Raw genomic sequence first — 20,906 nt, forward strand, 5'->3', positions numbered from 1 at the left:
TGGGGTGGGGGTCTGGGGGGCCTGTTGGAGGGTCGAGGTGTGGGGGTTCCGGCTTATTGTTGTGGGGGTTGGAATTCAGGGGGCTCATCAGGGGTGGTCTGGGTGCAGGGGGTGGGGCTCAGGAGCAGGGATTTGAGAGGAGAGGATCTCTGGATGCAGGGGATGAGGCTCAGCGGGATGGGGGTTTGGGTGTGGGAAGTTCGGTGGGTGGGGTTCTAGGTGTGTGAGGAACTGTCTACGGGGGCATCCAGATGCACAGGGTTGGGCATATGGGGGAGCAGCTCCCTGTCCAGTAGCCCCTCCCCCCATGGCTGAGGCGTGATGTGGGCAGGAAGTGGGGGTGGGGGGCCTGCAGAGATTCCTGCAGCCAGGGGAGTTTTCTGGGGGTGGATTTGACTTGGCCTTGGCTGCTCCTTGCAGGGGAAGAGAAAATCCCATCTCTCTTCCCCCCCCCCCCCCCCCGCAGGGACTAGCAGCTGAACCCGATGCGGGATAGGAGCACTGGCTGAGGCATCCATAGTCCCTACAGTGATTTACCTCTCTGTCGGCTGCTCCAGGTGCCTGAAATGGTGCGCACGTGCTGCTGGGGAGGGGCGCACGACTGTTCTTGCGGCTTCCCTTTGCTTCCCCCATCAGAAAGTCATTTTTCTGTGGGGAAACAAAGAAATCTGCTGGGGACATGAATTCTGCATGTGCGCAGTCGTGCACATTTTCCCCAGGAGTAATAGAGCAGTAGACTGAGAATCATGGCCTCTTGGTTTTATTCTTTCTTCTGTCACTGTCTTGGTGTGGTGTTTGGACAACTTTTTGTGCCTCAGTTTACCCATATGTAAAATGGAAACAGTAATACATGTATTACGGAGATCTTGTGCGGTGTAATTGGATTTCTGAAGTTCTTTAAGAGAACCTGATTAAAGGTTAGAAAGAAATGCTTAGTATTACTATGCCTGCAGTTAATGCATTGAGGCAGAACCCTTGAGTTTCGCAGTCCTTCTGGACCAATGCCTAAATTGTTCACAAGATACACTTTAATTCAAATAAAGGTGCACTATTTGACAGTGTGTAAATTAATATTGCATAAGTTTTTATTGCTTAAGTAGAAGTCAAAATGAGCCTATGAGTTGATTGCTGTGAAAATACTTTCTTCATAAAGATCATGTTAGATATTTAGGAGTATCTGACAGTGCTGTTTTAAAGAACTGTTTTCTTAATCTTCAGACAAACATTTGTTCACTAAGAAAAAGGACAAAATTTTTGTTTTGGCTGAATGGAATTCTTGGACATTGTGTAATTAAATATCCATTTGAGCCTGTGAAGTTTTACAAACTAGTTTTCAGTGCAGTGGTTTTCTGATTTAAGTTGCCTGCTTGGCTTTCTCTTAAGGTTACCTTGAGAACTTATGTAGCATGTTTCCAGGAAAGGGTGGGAGTATTTCAGCATCATCTTTTTGCTTTTCTTTCCTCTTTATATTTCTCAAGTAGAACTAAAATAATATTTCTTAAGATTTGTTTTTCCTTAGCTTCTCCCATTGACATAGCTACTGCCTCTCAGGGATGTAGATTAACTACGCTGACGGGAGAATCTCTCCTGTCATTGTAGGAGCATCTTCACTTAAGCGCTACAGTGGCACAGCTGCAGTACTGTATGTGAAGACATGCTCTAAAGCACCAGTCCTCATGCTTCTAGCTGGAGAATCTTTTTTTTTCTGTGAAGCAGCATTGTGCAGATGTTGATTTCAGAATGGAATCTTTAAAATCATCAATCTGCAAGGGGCATGTAGTGTGATTTCTGGGGTCTAGCGGTGATATGGTGGTAGCAAAATCTTCATGTTCTTCAGTTCAGGGGCAGAGGTGGAAGAATATCCACATACACCTGCAAAGATCAGGCAGCTGAATTTTCACACCTCTGCCTGAGATCTTCCCCAGGGACATAACATTTCTTTGATCCCAGTGAGAGGAAAACGGGGAAAGTTATGGTGCTCAAGAAAGAGTATCATGAAATCCAAAATTTCCATAAACACGATTACAAGATCAAGCTTTGGGATTTACAGTGTATTACCATGTGTGCAGGTAAATAGTGGAGAAGCAGCAGGCATCCGTATCAACGGAGATGAAGCATGACTGCTGAACATCATGAACCATTTGCCCTGTTGACTTCTGTATCCTATGTAAATCTCAAGTTCCCAGAGCTTTCCCTGGCCCAGGCATATACTGCTTCCCTTCTGACTCCCTAGCTCAGAAGGAAAGGAAATCATGGACTTGATCTCCACAAAATTTTCCTTAATTCCCATATGGTATAACTTCTCTAGTTATAGCACTGGAGAAAACTAATGTAGACAAAGCTTGGATGGACTCAAGGTTAAAAATGCCTGAGCCCACATGAGTCTTGTCTACTCTACTGCTTTAACCAGTGTTGCCAACAGAGAACTGCATCCATAGTGAATTACAGACAAAAAAAAATCTAATGTAGACAAAGCCTTGGGATCCATTTCCTGGTATAATACTATTTTTGACCTAGGGCAAGTCACTTAAACTCTCTGTGCCTCTGTTTTTCCATCTGTATAACTGGTATATTAATAATAATGAGATTTGCCAGTGAAGTACATGAAAGTATTCTAGTTTTAGGATGCTTTTACATCTCAGTATATTCGCTTTCCTAGTTATAAGTTTTTTTTTCTTTTTTGATGTACAGTAACACCCCGCTTAATGTCCTCTCGCTTAACGTTGTTTCGATCTTACGTCCCTTCTCAGTTACAGAATATGCTCCATTTAAAGTTGTGCAATGCTTCGCTATAACGTTGTTTGGCTGCCTGCTTTGTCCACAGCTGGCAGCCCTCCACCAGCTCCCCTACACCACCCCCCACAGCACCTCCCACCCGCCGGCAGACCCCACAGATCAGCGCCTTCTCCTTCCTCCCCCCGCTTCCTGCGTGCGGCAATCAGCTGGCTTGCGGCGTTTGGGGGGAGGAGCGAGGACTCGGTGCGCTTCCCCCCTTCCTCCCCTGCCTCCTGCCCATGGCAATCAGCTGGCTTGCGGTGTTCAGGAGGCAGGGGAGGGAGGGGGAGCCTGCACACTGTGTCCTCGCTCCTCCCTCCTGAACACACCACAAGCCAGCTGATTGCTGTGGGCAGGAGGCGGGGGAGGGAGGGGGGAGGAGCGAGGATGCGGTGTGCGGAGTAAAGGGGGGGGAGAAGAGGCGGGTTAAAGGTGGGGGCTTGGGAGAAGGGGTGGAGTGCGCGGGCCGAGGGTTGAGCCCCCCACCCCTGGTGCTTGCAAAGTAGGGGAAGCTGCCGCTGCTGCTGCGCAGTGTGCTTCTCCTAGCCTACAGCACCTTCAGCCTCCTTGCTTGTCTCATTGTCTCCAGTGCAAGTGGGCTGTGCCTGTGTGGGGTAAGGCGGGGGCACCTCCCAACTATAGTACTGTACTGTATGGCAAAAAATTTCCCTGGAAATTAACCCCCCCTATTTACATTCAATCTTAAGGAAAAATTGGATTCACTTAACATTGTTTCACTTAGTCGCATTTTTCAGAAACATAACTACAAAGTTAAGTGAGGAGTTACTAAAAAGAAAAGGAGTACTTGTGGCACCTTAGAGACTAACCAATTTATTTGAGCATAAGCTTTTGTGAGCTACAGCTTACTGTAGTCTGTTGTAACATTTGAAAAGAGGCAGAGAAAGTGGGTCTTATGCAGTTATATATTGTCTATAAGAATTCTCTTTAGAAATTAACAGCTTCAGACGGACCTTCTCCTATTTTGTTTCAAACTAGCTTTGCTCATTTGAAGTACTGTCAGATGCTCTTTATCTATATACATCACCATACTTGCTTCTTTAGCATTTGTAATTGTGATTCCCGCTTAGCAGTTTCCACTTTCTCATTTAGCAAACCTTGATTTGTAATACTTGTGTTTTTCATGGTGCCCAACACTAATATGGCAAGTTTATTTCCTTGTTGAAGTACATTTACTTCAAGTACAATTACTTGTTGAAGTACAATTAATAAATGTCAGCACAACGCTGTGAAAGTTTTGTTAATTTAAACTTTCCTTCCTTCACTGGTCTGACGGAAGTACATTTATGACCCCCCATAACTGTAGTGCCTGACACTCATGACACTTAGGGAGAAGTGAAATATATTTAAAAAAAAAAATCTCAAGATTTAGGAAAAAGAAAAGGAGGACTTGTGGCACCTTAGAGACTAACCAATTTATTAGAGCATGAGCTTTCGTGAGCTACAGCTCACTTCCTCAGATGCATATCGTGGAAACTGCAGCAGGCTTTATATATACACAGAGAATATGAAACAATACCTATTCCCACCCCACTGTCCTGCTGGTAATAGCTTATCTAAAGTGATTTCCAGCACAAATCCAGGTTTTCTCACCCTCCACCCCCCCACACAAATTCACTCTCCTGCTGGTGATAGCAGCAGGATAGTGATTTGTGTGGGGGGGTGGAGGGTGAGAAAACCTGGATTTGTGCTGGAAATCACTTTAGATAAGCTATTACCAGCAGGACAGTGGGGTGGGAATAGGTATTGTTTCATATTCTCTGTGTATATATAAAGCCTGCTGCAGTTTCCACGATATGCATCTGAGGAAGTGAGCTGTAGCTCACGAAAGCTCATGCTCTAATAAATTGGTTAGTCTCTAAGGTGCCACAAGTCCTCCTTTTCTTTTTGCGAATACAGACTAACACGGCTGTTACTCTGAAACCTGTCAAGATTTAGGATTATTCAAGGGATTGGTAACAGAATCTAGACCTTTTCCCAGCACCCTCTGGGGTAAGGAATACTATTATTCCCATTTTACAGAGAGAAACTGAGTAACAGAAGTACCCAACGTCTCATAGGAAGTCTGTAATGGAGCAGGGAATTGAACCTGGATCTCCTGAGTCTAGATTAGCACCTTCCCCATTAGACCATCCTTCCTATGGGGATGGACAAGGATGGTGTCCCTAGCCTCTGTTTACCAGAAGCTGGGAATGGGTGACAGATGAATTGCTTGATGATTAGCTGTTCTGTTCATTCCCTCTGGGGCACGTGGCATTGGCCTCTGTAGGAAGACAGGATACTGGGCTAGCTGGACCTTTGGTCTGACCCAGTATGGCTATTCTTATGTTATACAAGTACTCATTGTCTTTTTCTAGATCCTACAGAAATAGAGCCTTTAAAAAGCCCTCCCACAAATTAGAACATAGCACTGCATATTTTTCAATATAATGAATGTTGACAGTAGTAACTATTAAATTACTTTGTTTAGCACATACCAATTTTTAGGCCTAAACAAATTGTCCCCTTTAACTTACATATAAGTGGGAATGATAATTGAAAGATTTTTGCGTGGTTTTACGGTATGTTGAAGTCAAAATTAAAGTGTGGATGGAAGAAGATCTATGATAAAGGTGGAAGAATTAATGCTATTTTTATTTATAATACTTCGGAGGTGCTCAGACACTACAAAGGTTGGGGACCTACAAGTTAGCAGCTTTCTAGACAGTTTGATTTTAACATTTAAGATGGAACAGTGCTGATCAAACTATAACTTGAAGTAAAAGATGCGATTGAAACTGTGTGTGGATAGAAAGTGTTTCTTGTCAGAAGCTGTACCATCTTATGCTGTTCCCTTGACAGATCTTATCAGCAAAACCAGGTCAGGATGGGTCAATACTCATATCCGAGACCTTCATGGAGCACCTAAATGTTGTATGAAGTATTGTTAGTACTTCACTGTAAATGAACCATCAGTGCCACTTCTCTATGGGCTGGTACTAAACCAGTGCCTCAGCAGATTTAGTGCTACTGGAAGTGGACTGCTAACACTCATTGGGTTCCCACTGGCATGGAAACTGAACAATGTTGTCACCCGTAAAGGTGGCCTCCCCAGGTAGAGGACTTCAGGATTTTGGGGTTTCAGTATGTCACTTTTTACCAATACTGAAGTTTCCTTTAAAGTGTATTAAAAATTACTTCTAGATAAAAGTTCAAAATCTGCTTATATTGTATTAATTTAAACCTTCCAAAGTAAGAGTTTAGAAACTGCAGTTGTTTTTATTTCTGATCTGTTGTGATAACTAGCGCAGATTGAAGTGTATTTTGTACAATGATAGTGCCATCTTTCATTAAGAGGGAAAGCATTAAGCATGTCAGTGTAACAGACTGAGTTAACCAGGAAAAGGCAGAAGCTAAAGAAAAGTACCACAGCCAAAGTTGTAATGTACCTTACTAGCTTTAACTAAATAAAGAAGTGGTCTCACTGTGTGAAATTGTGGACATGACCAAAAAAGTAGAAGTGATTCTGCTATTTGAGTAAATTGTCATTACTGTTCTGTTCTTATGCAGGTTGCTTTGCTGTTGAAAACCTAATCTAGTTCCCCCAGTCCTCTAGACTCCATGCTTTGAGACAAGGAGGAGCTTGGAATTCTGAAATGAAGATGGAGGCAGTGGGAAAAGTAGAAGAACGCATTGACTCAGAAGTCTCACCAAAACTCTCTGAAAAACAAGAGACAGCTCCTGGTGAAGATGGACCTATAGAACTAGACACGTGTGCTCAGAAAGATGGTGTGCCCATTGTAGCAGATTCTATGGTGCTCTCCTCAATGCCGTGCTTACTGATGGAACTGAGACGGGACTCCTCGGAGTCTCAGTTAGCATCAACAGAGAGTGATAAGCCAACAGCAGGCCAAATTTATGAGAGTGACTCTTCTAATCACTGCATGCTTTCCCCTTCTTCCAGTGGGCATTTGGCTGATTCAGATACGCTGTCTTCCGCAGAAGAGAATGAGCCCTGTCAGGCTGAAGCTCCTGTAGAGGGAGACCCTTCTGGAGTTTCTGGGGCTGCAGCTGGGAGAAAATCCAGACGGTCCAGGTCTGAAAGTGAAACATCAACTATGGCTGCCAAGAAAAATCGACAGTCTAGTGATAAGCAGAATGGACGAGTCACCAAGGTAAAAGGTCATCGGAGCCAAAAGCACAAAGAAAGAATCCGGTTATTAAGACAAAAACGGGAGGCAGCTGCTCGCAAGAAATACAATCTGCTGCAGGACAGCAGTACCAGTGATAGTGACCTGACCTGTGACTCAAGCACGAGTTCATCAGAAGATGATGAAGAGGTTTCAGGGAGCAGCAAGACAATCACGGCAGAGATACCAGGTAGAGGATGTTTTTTAAACTGAACTGTAAAGCGCCTGACATCGTTTCTCAGCTGTCATGCTAAATTAGATGAGTGACACTTGAGAAAAACCAGGAGAACTGCAGCTCTGTGTAAATTTGAAGACTGCAGTGTATTAACAAGACATGGCAAATTTTAAACTCTGTTCTGAGGTTTTCAGTTTGCTTTTGCACAACAGCAAATTGTACAGGTAAATTGTAGAAGGGACTATCTTGGAATTTTCAGATTTTTCTTTGTAAACCTATATGAACTCTTATCACTGCTGGTTAGATGGTAATAATCATAACAGCATATTTAGCCAATACATTATTATAAGTGGGCATCCGCACTTTAATATATTACAATAGCATCTCTGCATCTGTGTTTGGAAAAAATATGGCATATCTATTGCCCATTTTACCATAAGGCCTCATTCTCCAGTGTTGCACTTATGCTGTGCTTTCCAGCTCTACATTTCAAATAAGTAGTTTACTTAACCTTTTTGTTCGTTACATTCATGCAAATTGCAGCTGGCCACTTACTTTAGGGCATACATAAAATTATTTGTACGTGCCCCAAATTGTCCCCACTCCTGGTGTTTCAAAATTTTAGGAGTAAGCCAATTCCATCCTTCTCTGTTACATGAATCTATAATTTTTATATTTCTGAATTCTCTGTTATATCCATGTTGACAAGCTGGGTGCAGCAAATTGGGGCATTCTCATGATTTTTATAGCAGAAGAAAGATAACTTCTTAAAGTTTCTCATCGGTTAGACTTCATTATTTAATTGGTGCAAATACCATGGTCAGGATTATGTGTGAACTATTTTTCCAATATACTATACCTCAAAACCTTCATCGTATAGCAACGTTAAAAAATAAAATAAAATTTAAAATAAAGTTTTTGGTTTGCCAGTCTTTCCTGGGTGGATCTGCCTTTTCCCCCTTTCTGCTAACTAAAGAGGATGTTTGGGGGATAAACTGTATGCTAAATAACAGCATATTTCTGTAGTTTAAAGGAAGATTTAAAGGAAAATGGCAGTCTTAATAACTTTGACAGCTAAAATGAATGAATATATAAAAAAGATGAATTTACCTACGATTTTACAAATAGTTGTAACTGTTTCAGCTTATTTTAATAATGGTGAATGGTGCTGGTCTGTCTGTTTGAAAACTGCTATTTTGCTTATACTCTGTAAGGCTGCATCTCTTTGCTAGGATGTAGACTGAACACAGGAAATGCAGTTTATCATTGGAAGGTATGGGAAAGGTACAGACTTCCATAATTATGTGGTTGGTTCTGTTCTTTTTGTTTTTTTAAAAAAAGAGGTTTATTTAATAGTGGTTCAGTAGCTATATTTACCAGTTAAAATAGTACAATGTGACTGATAACTTTGACAGTCACTTGTCTCATTATTTATTATTTTTAGAGTGCCCTCAGCACTTGGGGCCTGATTCAAAGCCCATTGAAGGCTCCCATTGACTTCAGTGGGCTTTGGATCAGGTCCTTCAGAACAAATAAATAGACCAGGCCAGTTTTTCAAAGGTATTTAGCTCCCGAAAGTTGCAGATAAGCCGTAGTGGGGTTTTCAGAAGCACCTACACACCTAGCTCTCATTGATGGCAATGGAAGTCAGGTGCCTAGGAATTTTTGAAAACCTCACTAGACGCTTGGCTGCATCTTTAGGTGCCTACATACCTTTGTAAATCTGGCCCTCAGTCCTGGCCCTGGAGAGCTTGCATTCGAAGGACCTGATCCGGTGCCCACTGAAATCGATGGAAAGACTCTCATTGACTTCAGTGGACATTGCATCAAGGCCTAATTTTACATGTGACACAAGGAGTGAGCACACACAACACTTGGGGACAGCACTGACCTGCATATCTTCTTTCATACCCCAGGTGTTCTGATGGACTCTAAACAGTGGGTTTCTCTTTGACTGTTCTTTTTTTTTTAAAGTGATGTTTAAGACATACTTTGTCTTTTTAATGAATCCTTGCTAATTCTTTCACATTTCAGTTACCCTTTAAATGAGAAGGGTTGTGAGAGAAATGATCCAGAACGATCCTATTGCTCTGTGTAGGCTAGTGAAAATTAATAGATTTAATAGGTGTACTTGAGCCTTGAATCTGACCTGAGTTTCTAGCTCTCCCATTGTAGATGGATCGCTAATGATCTGGCCTGGCTACTTTTACTTAAAATAAATATTTAATTCTGCTTGATCCTTCTTTGAATTGGGTGAACTGGTTGTGTTAAAGTCATAATTATTTGACTTAATAGAGAGCATTGAGAAAGCATAGCAAGTTGACATTAAAAAGAAAAGGCGGACTTGTGGCACCTTAGAGACTAACAAATTTAAATTTGAGACTAAAATAAATTTGTTAGTCTCTGAGGTGCCACAAGTCCTCCTTTTCTTTTTGCGGATACAGACTAACATGGCTGCTACTCTGAAACCAAGTTGACATTGTGTTGTGAATAGGACCCTCAAAAGACTTAAATGAAAGACCACTCAGACACTAGTACAGGGTGGCCCAAAGTGCAGCCTGAAGGCCAAGTTCAGCCATATTTACCCCTATTGGTGATAAAAGGGTGATAAACTGCAGGCTTAATTGCTCCTGAACTTCTCTGCATCTATCAAGGGATATATAAGAACGAGCAAATGTGTTCACTTATTTTGAAAAATTCTGTACCTCTTTATGCAAATGACTTATGACACTAACAAGAAGCCAATGTAACCCTCAGTGTCATAAAGCTTGGATGCTCTTGCACTAATGAGTTAGTTTCAAGATTGGTTCAGCAGCTTACCATAGATGCTGTTTTGCAGACATGTCAAGCATAAGCATGAAAAATAGCTACGCCAGCAAAGATGTTCCAAGATTATAACTTTGCTATAGGTGTTTTTTTAGCACAGATACGAAGAGATGCTGTAAAAAAGAATAAAATATTCCTGCTGTCAAACGTGTAAAATTATTTTAGTTATATGGAAAAAAAAAGTTTGTTTTAAACCTGTGGGTAGTTTGAAAATTAAAGTGATGTACTTGGTAGGATACAATTGGGTCTTTAATGCTAAAGGATTTCACTGGACATCTTCCATTTTAAGAGTGCAGATAAATAATTTTTGAACCCCACAATATGATTGCTTTTGCAATGAGTTTGGGATGATTATTAAGAAGACAAATGTCCCAATAAATGCATAATGATGCCGTAAACATAAACAATCTTACTAACTTTTCTGCTTTCACTCAAACACACGATTTCTGAACCAGACTATTTTGCAATAGAATTTCAATTCTCAGTGCTAATCTGCAAACCTGATAATTTTCATTAAAATATTAGCAGTCTTATTTCACATCTCAGCAAAGGTTGAATAGCAAAATGTTATGATGAGGTTTCATTACTAATACTTCATTACAATTATAACTAGATTAGTGGCATACATGACAAAAGTACATTCTGTGAGGCAGTATTCCTGAATGTTTTATGTTGTTCCTTTACGTGCTATAGGCACTATCCCACACCCATTGAAGTTAGTGAGAACCTTTTCATTTTTCTCAGTGGGCACTGAATTGGGCTCCATCCAGTCCAGTAAACCACAATGGCTTGCTAATTGATGCAAATTAAGATGCCTCTATTGTATTTTAAAGATTGAGCAGCAATATTGGCATACAAGATTCCTAAGCAATCCTTGGATATATGATGGCATTCACTTTGGGCACTGATAAAATATGGTACAGCAGCTTCTACGAGCACTTCTGTTATTGTTTAGGGTTTTGTTCTTTGTTGATTTCTGATTTCACTCTACAGACTGGCTTTGGATGAAGAAAACTTGGCATGCAAAATGATCCTAGGAATCAATATTTGGCTTAAAACAATTTGACACTTCTTAAAGTATAAAATATAATATAATATTGTTATTCCGCACACCATTGTGCTATCCTATAAGTCAAAAACAGTTTTGAATGTTAAAAAGGGCATTAATCCGTGTTTTAGGCTAATATATGGGGGAATATTGTTAAAAGCTGAAATATTAAAGTTGGAAAAGTTACATATGTGAAATGGCAAATTACCTGTATATTAATAAGGATTTTTAATATGTAGGCCTTTCTAACACATGGTGTAGAGGGCCAGCACAAAGCATTTGAACCATTTCAATTTCACCTAGGCTTCGTGCCTAGGTCTTTTGTTGGCCCTCTGCCAAGGAATGAATTTTAACTGAAGAGAATAACTGAGGATGATTATTCAAGAGCAGATATATTTAAAAATCTGTTTGGAAGGATAAAGCTGTAAAGTATACAGTTTTTCTTAAAAGTACTGGGCTAGTGTATCAACAAGTGAGAGACCCACTATTAATAGCTGGGGACAAGATGCAGCATACCATTTTAAACTGATCTTGCCAGATCTCATAAATTAAACAACATTGATCCTAGTTGTTGCTAGGGTGGGAGACCTAAAGAATGCACACAGTAGATTCTGCTTAATAGCAATCCTGATATTAGCAACTTCTGGTTAATAGCAACATATTGCCAGGAACCAGTCCTATCCCATTGTCAGTTTGGATATGTGCAGAGTACCCCCTGCAGGCACGTTTGTGAGGCTGGAAAGGAAGTACTGGGACTTGCCTTCTCTGGTTACAGCCCTGCAAAAATACAGCACATCCTAGCCCTTCCTTCTGGAGCTTCAGCCTCTCAAACTTCACACGGGAGGTATGGAGCTGTGGGCTGAGCAGTAGCAGGAAGAGGGGCTGCAGCCTGTATGCTGGAGCTGTGGTACTTCCCCATGTGCTCTCCAGGCTGTGCCATACCAGGGATCCCACACAGGGAAGGAAGCTCAGGGAGAGATACTGTACAGCTCCATGGGTCCCAGCACTCCTGCTCCTTATGGAAAGCCCTGGTACAGCAACTGATGGGTAACAGCAACTCTTTGCTGGCAACCAAAGGATTGCTAATAAGAGGAATTTGTTGTACATAGACAGTGTTGGTGATTTCAGTAGCTGGTGCTCTAATCTCTTAAATCAGTGTTGAAACCACTGCCCCACTGCTGAGGGATGTTATTCTGCTGGGGCTGCTATGTTTCAGACGAGGCATAGTGTGTATATACTGATCCCTTTATGGTCACTGAAGATTCCAAGGCTGTTTGGTATCCTAGCCAAATTCAAAAGCTATAAAGTTTTCAGTTTACAGACTGCTGAGAGATCTATTAGATAAATGTTATTGTTTTAATATCATGCAAAAAGCACCTTGAAACCAGACTTTATGGCACGGAAAGCTGCCGATAAAATTGAAAGTTTGACTGAGGCATGTTGCAAACAAGCCTCCTGTAAAATTTCATGTACAAAATCATACAACATCTTTTACTTAGAAGTGCAAAAGAAGTATCTCAAACTGTTTGATATATTTGCTGCTACTGTTAAGTTAAAGTGTAATTATACCCTGAATAGTGCCTCTTTAAAAATGATGTAGGATTACATATTTGTGACTCAACAGCTATCATATCAAATTCCTTCAGCAGACCTGTTAAAGAAGCATTTTTTTTCTAGCTTCTAGCCCTGCAAACTCATCCAGAGTTTTGAACATCAATCTGGATTATTTCTTACCCATCATCACCAGTGATAAAAAAGGATTGTGCGATTAGAACTTAGTTAACAAGTTGTTGGGATCTGATCCAAAACCCTTTGAAGTCTCCCATTGGTTTAACTGAACTTTGGATCAAGCCCTTGATGAGCAAGCATAAATAGAGTTCAGCTTACTCTTATTGTATTGGCCTGCAGTAATACTTAGGAGTAAAAAGAAGAAAATGTAAGTTTTGTCAGTAAATAGATTTGCTTCCTGTGTGTATATTCAGGGTCACATCTGTTTGAGCAAGAAGATGCCATTTGTAATTATACTTTCTAATCAAAACCTTGTTTTAAATAAAATGCAGCCAACTCAATTGAGACCAAATATTATCAGGGTATGTCTACACTACGAAATTAGGTCGAATTTATAGAAGTCGTTTTTTTAGAAATCGGTTTTATATATTCGAGCGTGTGTGTCCCCACAGAAAATGCTCTAAGTGCATTAACTTGGCGGAGTGCTTCCACAGTACCGAGGCTAGAGTCGACTTCCGGAGCGTTGCACTGTGGGTAGCTATCACACAGTTCCTGCAGTCTCCGCTGCCCATTGGAATTCTGGGTTGAGATCCCAATGCCTGATGGGGCTAAAACATTGTCGTGGGTGGTTCTGGGTACATATCGTCAGGCCCCCGTTCCCTCCTTCCCTCCGTGAAAGCAAGGGCAGACAATCGTTTCGCACCTTTCTTCCTGAGTTACCTGTGCAGACACCATACCACGGCAAGCATGGAGCCCGCTCAGCTCACTGTCACTGTATGTCTCCTGGGTGCTGGCAGACGTGGTACTGCATTACTACACAGCAGCAGCAACCCATTGTCTTGTGGCAGCAGACGGTGCAATAGGACTGGTAGCAGTCATCGTCATGTCTGAGGTGCTCCTGGTCGCCTCTGTGAGGTAGATCAGGAGCGCCTGGGCAAACATGGGTGCAGGGACTAAATTTGGAGTGACTTGATCAGGTCATTCTCTTTAGTCCTGCAGTCAGTCCTATTGAACCATCTTATGGTGAGCAGGCAGGTGATACGGATTGCTAGCAGTCCTATTGCATCATCTTCTGCTGGGCAGGCAAGAGATGAGGATGGCTAGCAGTCCTATTGTACCATCTTCTGCCGAGCAGCCATGAGATGTGGATGGCATGCAGTCCTTCTGCACCGTCTGCTGCCAGCCAAAGATGTAAAAGATAGATGGAGTGTATCAAAACAAGAAATAGACCAGATTTGTTTTGTACTCATTTGCAAACCCCCACCCGCCCCCCGTCTAGGGGACTCATTCCTCTAGGTCACACTGCAGTCACTCACAGAGAAGTGCAGCGAGGTAAATCTAGCCATGTATCAATCAGAGGCCAGACTAACCTCCTTGTTCCAATAAGAACAATAACTTAGGTGCACCATTTCTTATTGGAACCCTCCGTGAAGCCCTGCCTGAAATACTCCTTGATGTAAAGCCACCTGCTTTGCTGATTTTAACTCCCTGTAAGCCAACCCTGTAAGCCGTGTTGTCAGTCGCCCCTCCCTGCGTCAGAGCAACAGCTAACAATCATGCATCTGAGTTGAGAGTGCAGTCCAGAGCAGTCACAATGGAGCACTGTGGGATAGCTCCCGGAGGCCACTACCGTCGAATTGTGTCCACAGTACCCCAAATTCGACCCAGCAAGGCCGATTTAAGCGCTAATCCACTTGTTGGGGTGGAGTAAGGAAATAGATTTTAAGAGCCCTTTAAGTCGAAATAAAGGGCTTCATCGTGTGGACGGGTGCAGGTTTACATCGATTTAATGCTGCTAAATTCGACCTAAAGTCCTAGTGTAGACCAGGGCTCAAACAGTTTGCTATTGAATAGAGAACTTGAATGCTGAGTTTTAGCCTGTTTAGTATGAAAACAGATAAGTGATAAGCCCTTAAAACCGGGGCTCATAGTGGAAATGCCATGTGACCCTTAACTATAGAGAAAATAAGAACAGAATAATCTTAAATATTGGTAATTATCCAAAATGTAAGGTTTCTTCTACGTGTCTAATTTAAATGGCTCCTCAAAAGGAATGTATTGATTAAATGACACTGTAATTTCCTATAAGAGATAAATCCCCAATAATGTGTTACTACCATATCTCATTATCAGTAAATTCTTGGTCTAGGTCGTCCAGTGATTTCTCTGCATTTTAAGGTATTTTCTGTTGTTCTTAAGATATGATAGCCTATGGATATTGTAAACAACAATGTTTGTTTACTAAGACACCCATACCCTATAGCAAGTCATTAGGTTTGTAAAGAAAATTGTAAACAGCCAAACAGACTCTTCCAGAAATTTAGCTGCATGAAAAAAGCCACTTAATTAAATTTATTTATATATAATTTATTAGTAAATACTAATTTAAATGTAAACTCCATCGGTTAATTACCTGTTTTTAATAGTTTAATGTGATCCTTGTCTAGTTGTGAAAACATCTAAATAAAGTAACTCTTTATGTATTAGAACAACATAACTGTTCTAGGTACACGCTGTTGACTTCCAATCATACAGGTTCAGATCCTCATGTTACTATCTTTTTTTGAGTTGGCATTTTTGAGGAGTTTGAGCACCAAAGCATAGGTTACCACTGCCTTTCTTTTTTGTTTAGAAGCTAAAATAAGCTAGGATGAGCGCCTCTGTTTAGATCAGGGGTGGGCAAACTACAGCCTGCAGGCCACATCCGGCCCACCAGCCAATTTTATCCGGCCCTCAAGCTCCTGCTGGGGAGCAGGATTGGGGCTTGCTGCACGCCAGCCGGGGAGTGGGATCGGGAGGCACTCCGCGCAGCTCCCAGAAGCAGCGGCATGTCCCCCCCTCTGGCTCCTACATGCAGGAGCAGCCAGGGGGCTCCGCATGCTGCCACCACCCCAAGCGCCGCACCCGCAGCTCCCATTGGCTGGGAACTGCGGCCAATGGGAGCTGCAGGTGCGGCACCTGCAGATGGGGCAGTACACAGAACTGATTGGCCGCTCCTCTGCGTTGGAGCTGGAGGAAGGACATGCCGCTGCTTCCGGGAGCTGCTTGAGGTAAGTGCCGCCTGCACCCCGACCCCCTCCCGGGCCCCAACCTTCTGCCCCAGTCCAGAGCCTCCACCTGCACCCTGAACTTCTCATTTCTGGAGCCCACAGCCCCAGACAGAGCCATCACCCCCTCCTGCACCCCAACCCCAATTTCATGAGCATTCATGGCTCACCATACAATTTCCAAACCCAGATGTGTCCCTCAGGCCAAAAAGTTTCCCCACCCCGGCTTAGTTTGTTTCTGATCCTTCCAATGACGGTCATTTTAGCACCTCACTGAGAAAGGAGAGCAAGCAGTTTCCTTCTCACTGGACCCAGGAAAGAGGGTCTCCTAGAAACAAAATGCCATTTTTCTGATACTGTGGAGAATAAGGATCAGGTCTTGCTCACATTTGAGTCAATGGGAGTTTTGCCATTGATATTAATTTGAGCAGGCTTGGGCTTTGCATGGATTACCCCTGTGGTGTGGTTAGTCTTTCCTGCCGTCAGAAACAGAAGCTGTTTTACTCCTCCTTCCCCCATATAGCAGCATGGTGTTACTTACGTACTACGTGCAAGATCAGGGTTTTGTTTGTGACATTTTATTCTTCCTTTAGTGTCCAGTGTTTTAGAAGTAAAGACTAACAGGGCTAAAATTTGGGATTTGCTACTTGAAATAGTACAATTTTAGTATCAATCTCTATCTCTGTTACGTGTACAGTTGTGTGTGTGTTTACCCATCCCTTGGTGGGGAGGGAGGGCACTAACCATTTAAGTAATATGTGTATAATTATTGAGTTTATCCATTAAAATCTATGATATTTTTATATTGCAGTTTAATGGAGGTATTCATTATATCATTAAATATTGTACGATGTTTTGATTTTGAATCAACAGTGAAAGCATCTAAAGTTTCTATGGGGATTGGACTAAATTTGGTTTCCAAAACCTACAAGCACATTGTGACGGAATAGTTACCAGAAAAATCTAGAATGAAATATTTTTAAAGCCAAGAACTTGAAGTAATAACTCTGTGGTGCCTGGTGGGTTTTTACTTTGAAGTAAATGCTTCTGGTTAATTTGGAGGCTACAGATTGGTCTCCCAATATTGTATCCATCTGGCCACAGTTAGAAAAGTTTATACTGTTTTCCTGAGTTAGCATGCCTTAATAAACACTATAATGTTCTTACTTAACGTTGTCTTATCAAATGGCCTCAATGTCTTTAAAGCTGGCTACAGTCGTGCTGGGGGATCTGGAGGAGCGACCAGGGAAATTCCAGGATTGCTTGACAGGGGCACCGTGTGGGATAGGAACTGCATAGGCAATGTCCTGGAAGAGGCCATGAACTGCTTTGCCGAGATGCAGAGGCAGACAGAGGAGAAATTTCGCATGTGGATAGAAAAGCTAACTCGTCTTGACACAGATGAAGAAAGCAAGCAACAACTGGAGCCCAGGGAACCTAAAATGCAACTAGTTGGCCAAAGAATTCCCCCTACCACACAGTCAGGGGCATACACGCAGATGCCTGATAGCCAAGTACTTCCTCAGCAGTCCTTTAATTCTTATGTGAGCTATCAAAATGTTGACACTACATTAGAGTTTCCAGCGACTTTTAATAACAATATTCCAGCTGTGTTTCCAGAGAATGGGAATATTGCAGAGCATGATTTAAATCAATCAAAAACTTAGTCTTTAAAATCTTGACATTACCTTGGATTGTGTTAAGAACAAAATTTGCTTTTCTCCATGCAAGTATTTTTTTTTCCGTGATGGGTTTTTAACATTATGCTGTAAATCTTTTATTTAAAGAAAACTTATGTGGTTTTTTAAAAAACAAAGCAAGCAAAACACACACATAAACACACATGCAAAACTCAAAACAAAAACCTCCTGTCACCAACGTTTGGCAAGATGTAAATTAGAATCCTTGTTACATACCCTTGGAATGGTAGAGCTATGTTTGTTATAGTAGAAGCAATCAGTGTATTCATCTATATGTTCCTCTTGCATGCCAAAATGTTTATATAGGGAAATATAAGTTTAAAGACTTAAGGAATCTTAGTGAACTTGACTACATAATAATAATTAATACATACTTAAATGTCTGTTCATACCTAAATTCTGCAGCTTAAACTTGTCTATATATTGACCCTCCTCCTTTTTTTTGGCAGAAGTCGTAAATAAGCCTACCCTAAAAATTAGCTATATATACTGAATGTGCTCAGTAGTTGATATTCATGTCCCATTTGGTAGTTAATTTTCTCACAAGAGCTTCTATTAATGACATTGCTATATTACATACAACATTCATATTTAGGGGAAGCACCAATTTTGTATGTATGCTTGCATATATATAATTATGTATACACATACACTTTTGTGTGTGCGCGTGACATATGCACACAAATAAAACATTGATACTTTCGTGTGTGTGTGTGTGTATATATATATATGGTCAGGCTATGTCTTTCATGCTGAAATAAAAAGAGCATTGTCAGTTCTGAGATAAGCAAACTTTGTAGGTAGCTTTGAGTCTTGGGCCAAGAACTTAAAACCGAATGTCTGACATTCAGATTGGTAAACACCGTGGTGGACTTAATGCACTGTTTGCTTGTGGGTCTTAAAGCAAGAGCATTTTCTGAGCCACCTCTCTGACTGCCATTGAAATGATTATCTGTGATTGGGAATGCCATAGCATTAGTTTTGTTTAAATAATATAAGAACTGTCTACTGTGTGGGTTTTGTTTTAATTGTTATACTGATAATTAGTTATTCTGAGTAATCAGGCTTGAAACTTTGATGTTTAAATTAGGATTAAGCTATATATTATAGAAATAACTAATTCTCACCATTGCCAGAATACATGTGGTTTTCTGTTGCCTTTACAGTTGGGCCTTCATGAGAGAATAATTTCCCCTTAGTTACCAAAAGTATACATTTATATAGTTTATTTCACCCTTGTATTGGTGAGATGTTTCTAATGCAAATAAAGTCAAAACTGTAATAATGGGAATTAAAAGTCTCTACCTAGATGTCTTTTGAGTAAAGAAAATGGAAGAGGTCTTTTGGGGCTCTTAGAATTTCAGTTTTTAAGCCACGGTGGTTTTATGAATTTTTATTTAGATCATTTCAGTAAAGCTTTTTCTTCCAATTAGAAGTACCATTGTGTATCCTACAGGCCTGATACAAAGCCCGATGAAGTCACTGGGAATCTATCAATTTACATAGCCTTCTGATCAGGCCCTCCATTAATAACTAATATTTTTTACTTGTTTTAAAAATAAAAGTAACCATGATGTGTTTAATATTTTTCCTATACCAGCCAATTTAACAAACTTGTCCTCATCTATTTAAAAGTTAAGATCTTTCAGGGAAAACTGATTGCTGATTTAAAAAAAATCTTTTTAGTATTCATAGATTTTAATATATAATATATACATTTAGAATTCTAATATGAGCAGCATATTTAAAGCATGACAACTCTACAGTTTTCCCCATGCATGCAAAAGCTGCTTCCAGCAGTGACTGGTTACTTTTATATAGAACAGGGTCACTTATTCAGTATGTTAAGCATGCTCTGAAACATTACTATTTTTAAAAAAATGGAGCAATTAGGCATCTGAAAACAAATTGCCTTAAGAATTGAGCAGAATTTGTTCATCTGTTATACAGACTTTTATATACTGATTAGAAATCTCTTGTAACTGGATAATAACTTTGCAATGGTTGTAGTCAATTAAATTTCTCTCTAACTTCTGTGCCTTGTGTAGGTCATAGGAACCTTGAAAAAAAATCTTTGCATTGAAGCTGGATGGGATTTTTTTTATTGAAACTGACCTTTGAAATTTAAGTGTTAATAAACAGCACTCCTAGCTTTGCAACAACAGAAATATACTTTCTGCTTCATAAAACCTTTTCACCACCAATACATTACTTGATTTTATCTTGTAAATTACTGTGAATGTTAACAAATCAGAAAATAATAGTGGTGGAACATACATGTTTTGCTGCATATGGGGATGATGTTTTTTAAGATGGTGCCCTTTTTAGGATAGATTAGTTCAAAGGCAGCCAGTTGATTGTTAGGAAAATGTTTCAGATTAGAGATGTAGAATTTAACAGTATTTCCATATATGAACTACACAATATTGAAAACATATGAATGTGTAAATGGTTTTAGTTTGGTCAGCTGCTCTATCTGCCTCCAAAACATATGGAGTCAGATCTTCTACTGGCACAAGTCAGTATCACTTCTTTGAAGTCAAATCCAATGTCATTTTATACAAGCTGAGGATCTGACCCATTAGCTTGTGTTCTGGTTTCAAGAATTGAATTCCTCCTGGGGGGGGGGGGAATCTCCACTTGCATTGGTTTGGTATAAATATGATATTTGAGACAACGAATGGTCTGTTTTTATGCTCCTGGAAAATATGCAATATTTTGGTTGTACACTTAAACAAAAGTATCTATCTTGCTGCTTTATATTATGTATTTGAATTGTTTATGCCAGCACTTGACATCTTTTTAACTGAATGGAGTTCTGGACTTCGCTTGCATTTCTGAAAAACTGAAAGTGTTTGTATTTTATGGTGGTATATTCATACAGCTACAGTTAAGGTTGTCACAGTTTCAGCTATAAGCTCCTATTTTCAAAGGTTTTGGCTTGAAATTAATATTTCCAGGGAATTAAGATTTGCTCTGAGCTGAAATTTTAGTATATAAGGTCTGGCCCCCACCTTGACATCCTGCTAGTAAAATAGTCTGGCCTTTTTTATTTTAAGAGTACGAGCCTTGTCTTTAAAAATGAAATTTAATTAACTGTTGTGTTTAATGAATACATTTGTGGGAGAGTCCAATGGGAATTCTACATACTGTATATACTCGTTCATTAGCCCGTTCATTTATAAGCCGACCCCCCCCAAGATGGATAGGTAAAAATAGCAAAAACTGTATGACCCTTTCATAAACTGACCCTATATTTCAGGGGTTGGCAAACTTTGGCTCCCGGCCTGTCAGGGCAAGCCGCTGGCAGGTCGGGATGTTTTGTTTACCTGGAGCGTCTGCCGGCATGGAGCCCCTCAGCTCCCTGTGGCCGCAGTTCATGTCTGCAGCCGCTGCAGGTAAACAAAACGAAAATGTATT

The 20,906-nt window shown here is 40.8% G+C and overlaps 1 protein-coding gene across 1 annotated transcript in view; it reads left to right on the plus strand.

Moving 5' to 3' along the window:
• ARK2N (arkadia (RNF111) N-terminal like PKA signaling regulator 2N) overlaps positions 1-20,906 on the plus strand; it is an 80,865-nt gene that overhangs the window by 14,705 nt on the left and 45,254 nt on the right. The window contains exon 2 of the mRNA XM_084628957.1: positions 6,343-7,152. Coding sequence (XP_084485083.1) covers positions 6,429-7,152 — 724 coding nt within the window. The 5' untranslated portion in view covers positions 6,343-6,428. The remainder of the gene's footprint in view (positions 1-6,342; positions 7,153-20,906) is intronic.

This window comes from Lepidochelys olivacea (genome assembly GCF_965140295.1).
Source record: "Lepidochelys olivacea isolate rLepOli2 genome assembly, chromosome: 5".
Classification (NCBI taxonomy): domain Eukaryota; kingdom Metazoa; phylum Chordata; order Testudines; family Cheloniidae; genus Lepidochelys; species Lepidochelys olivacea.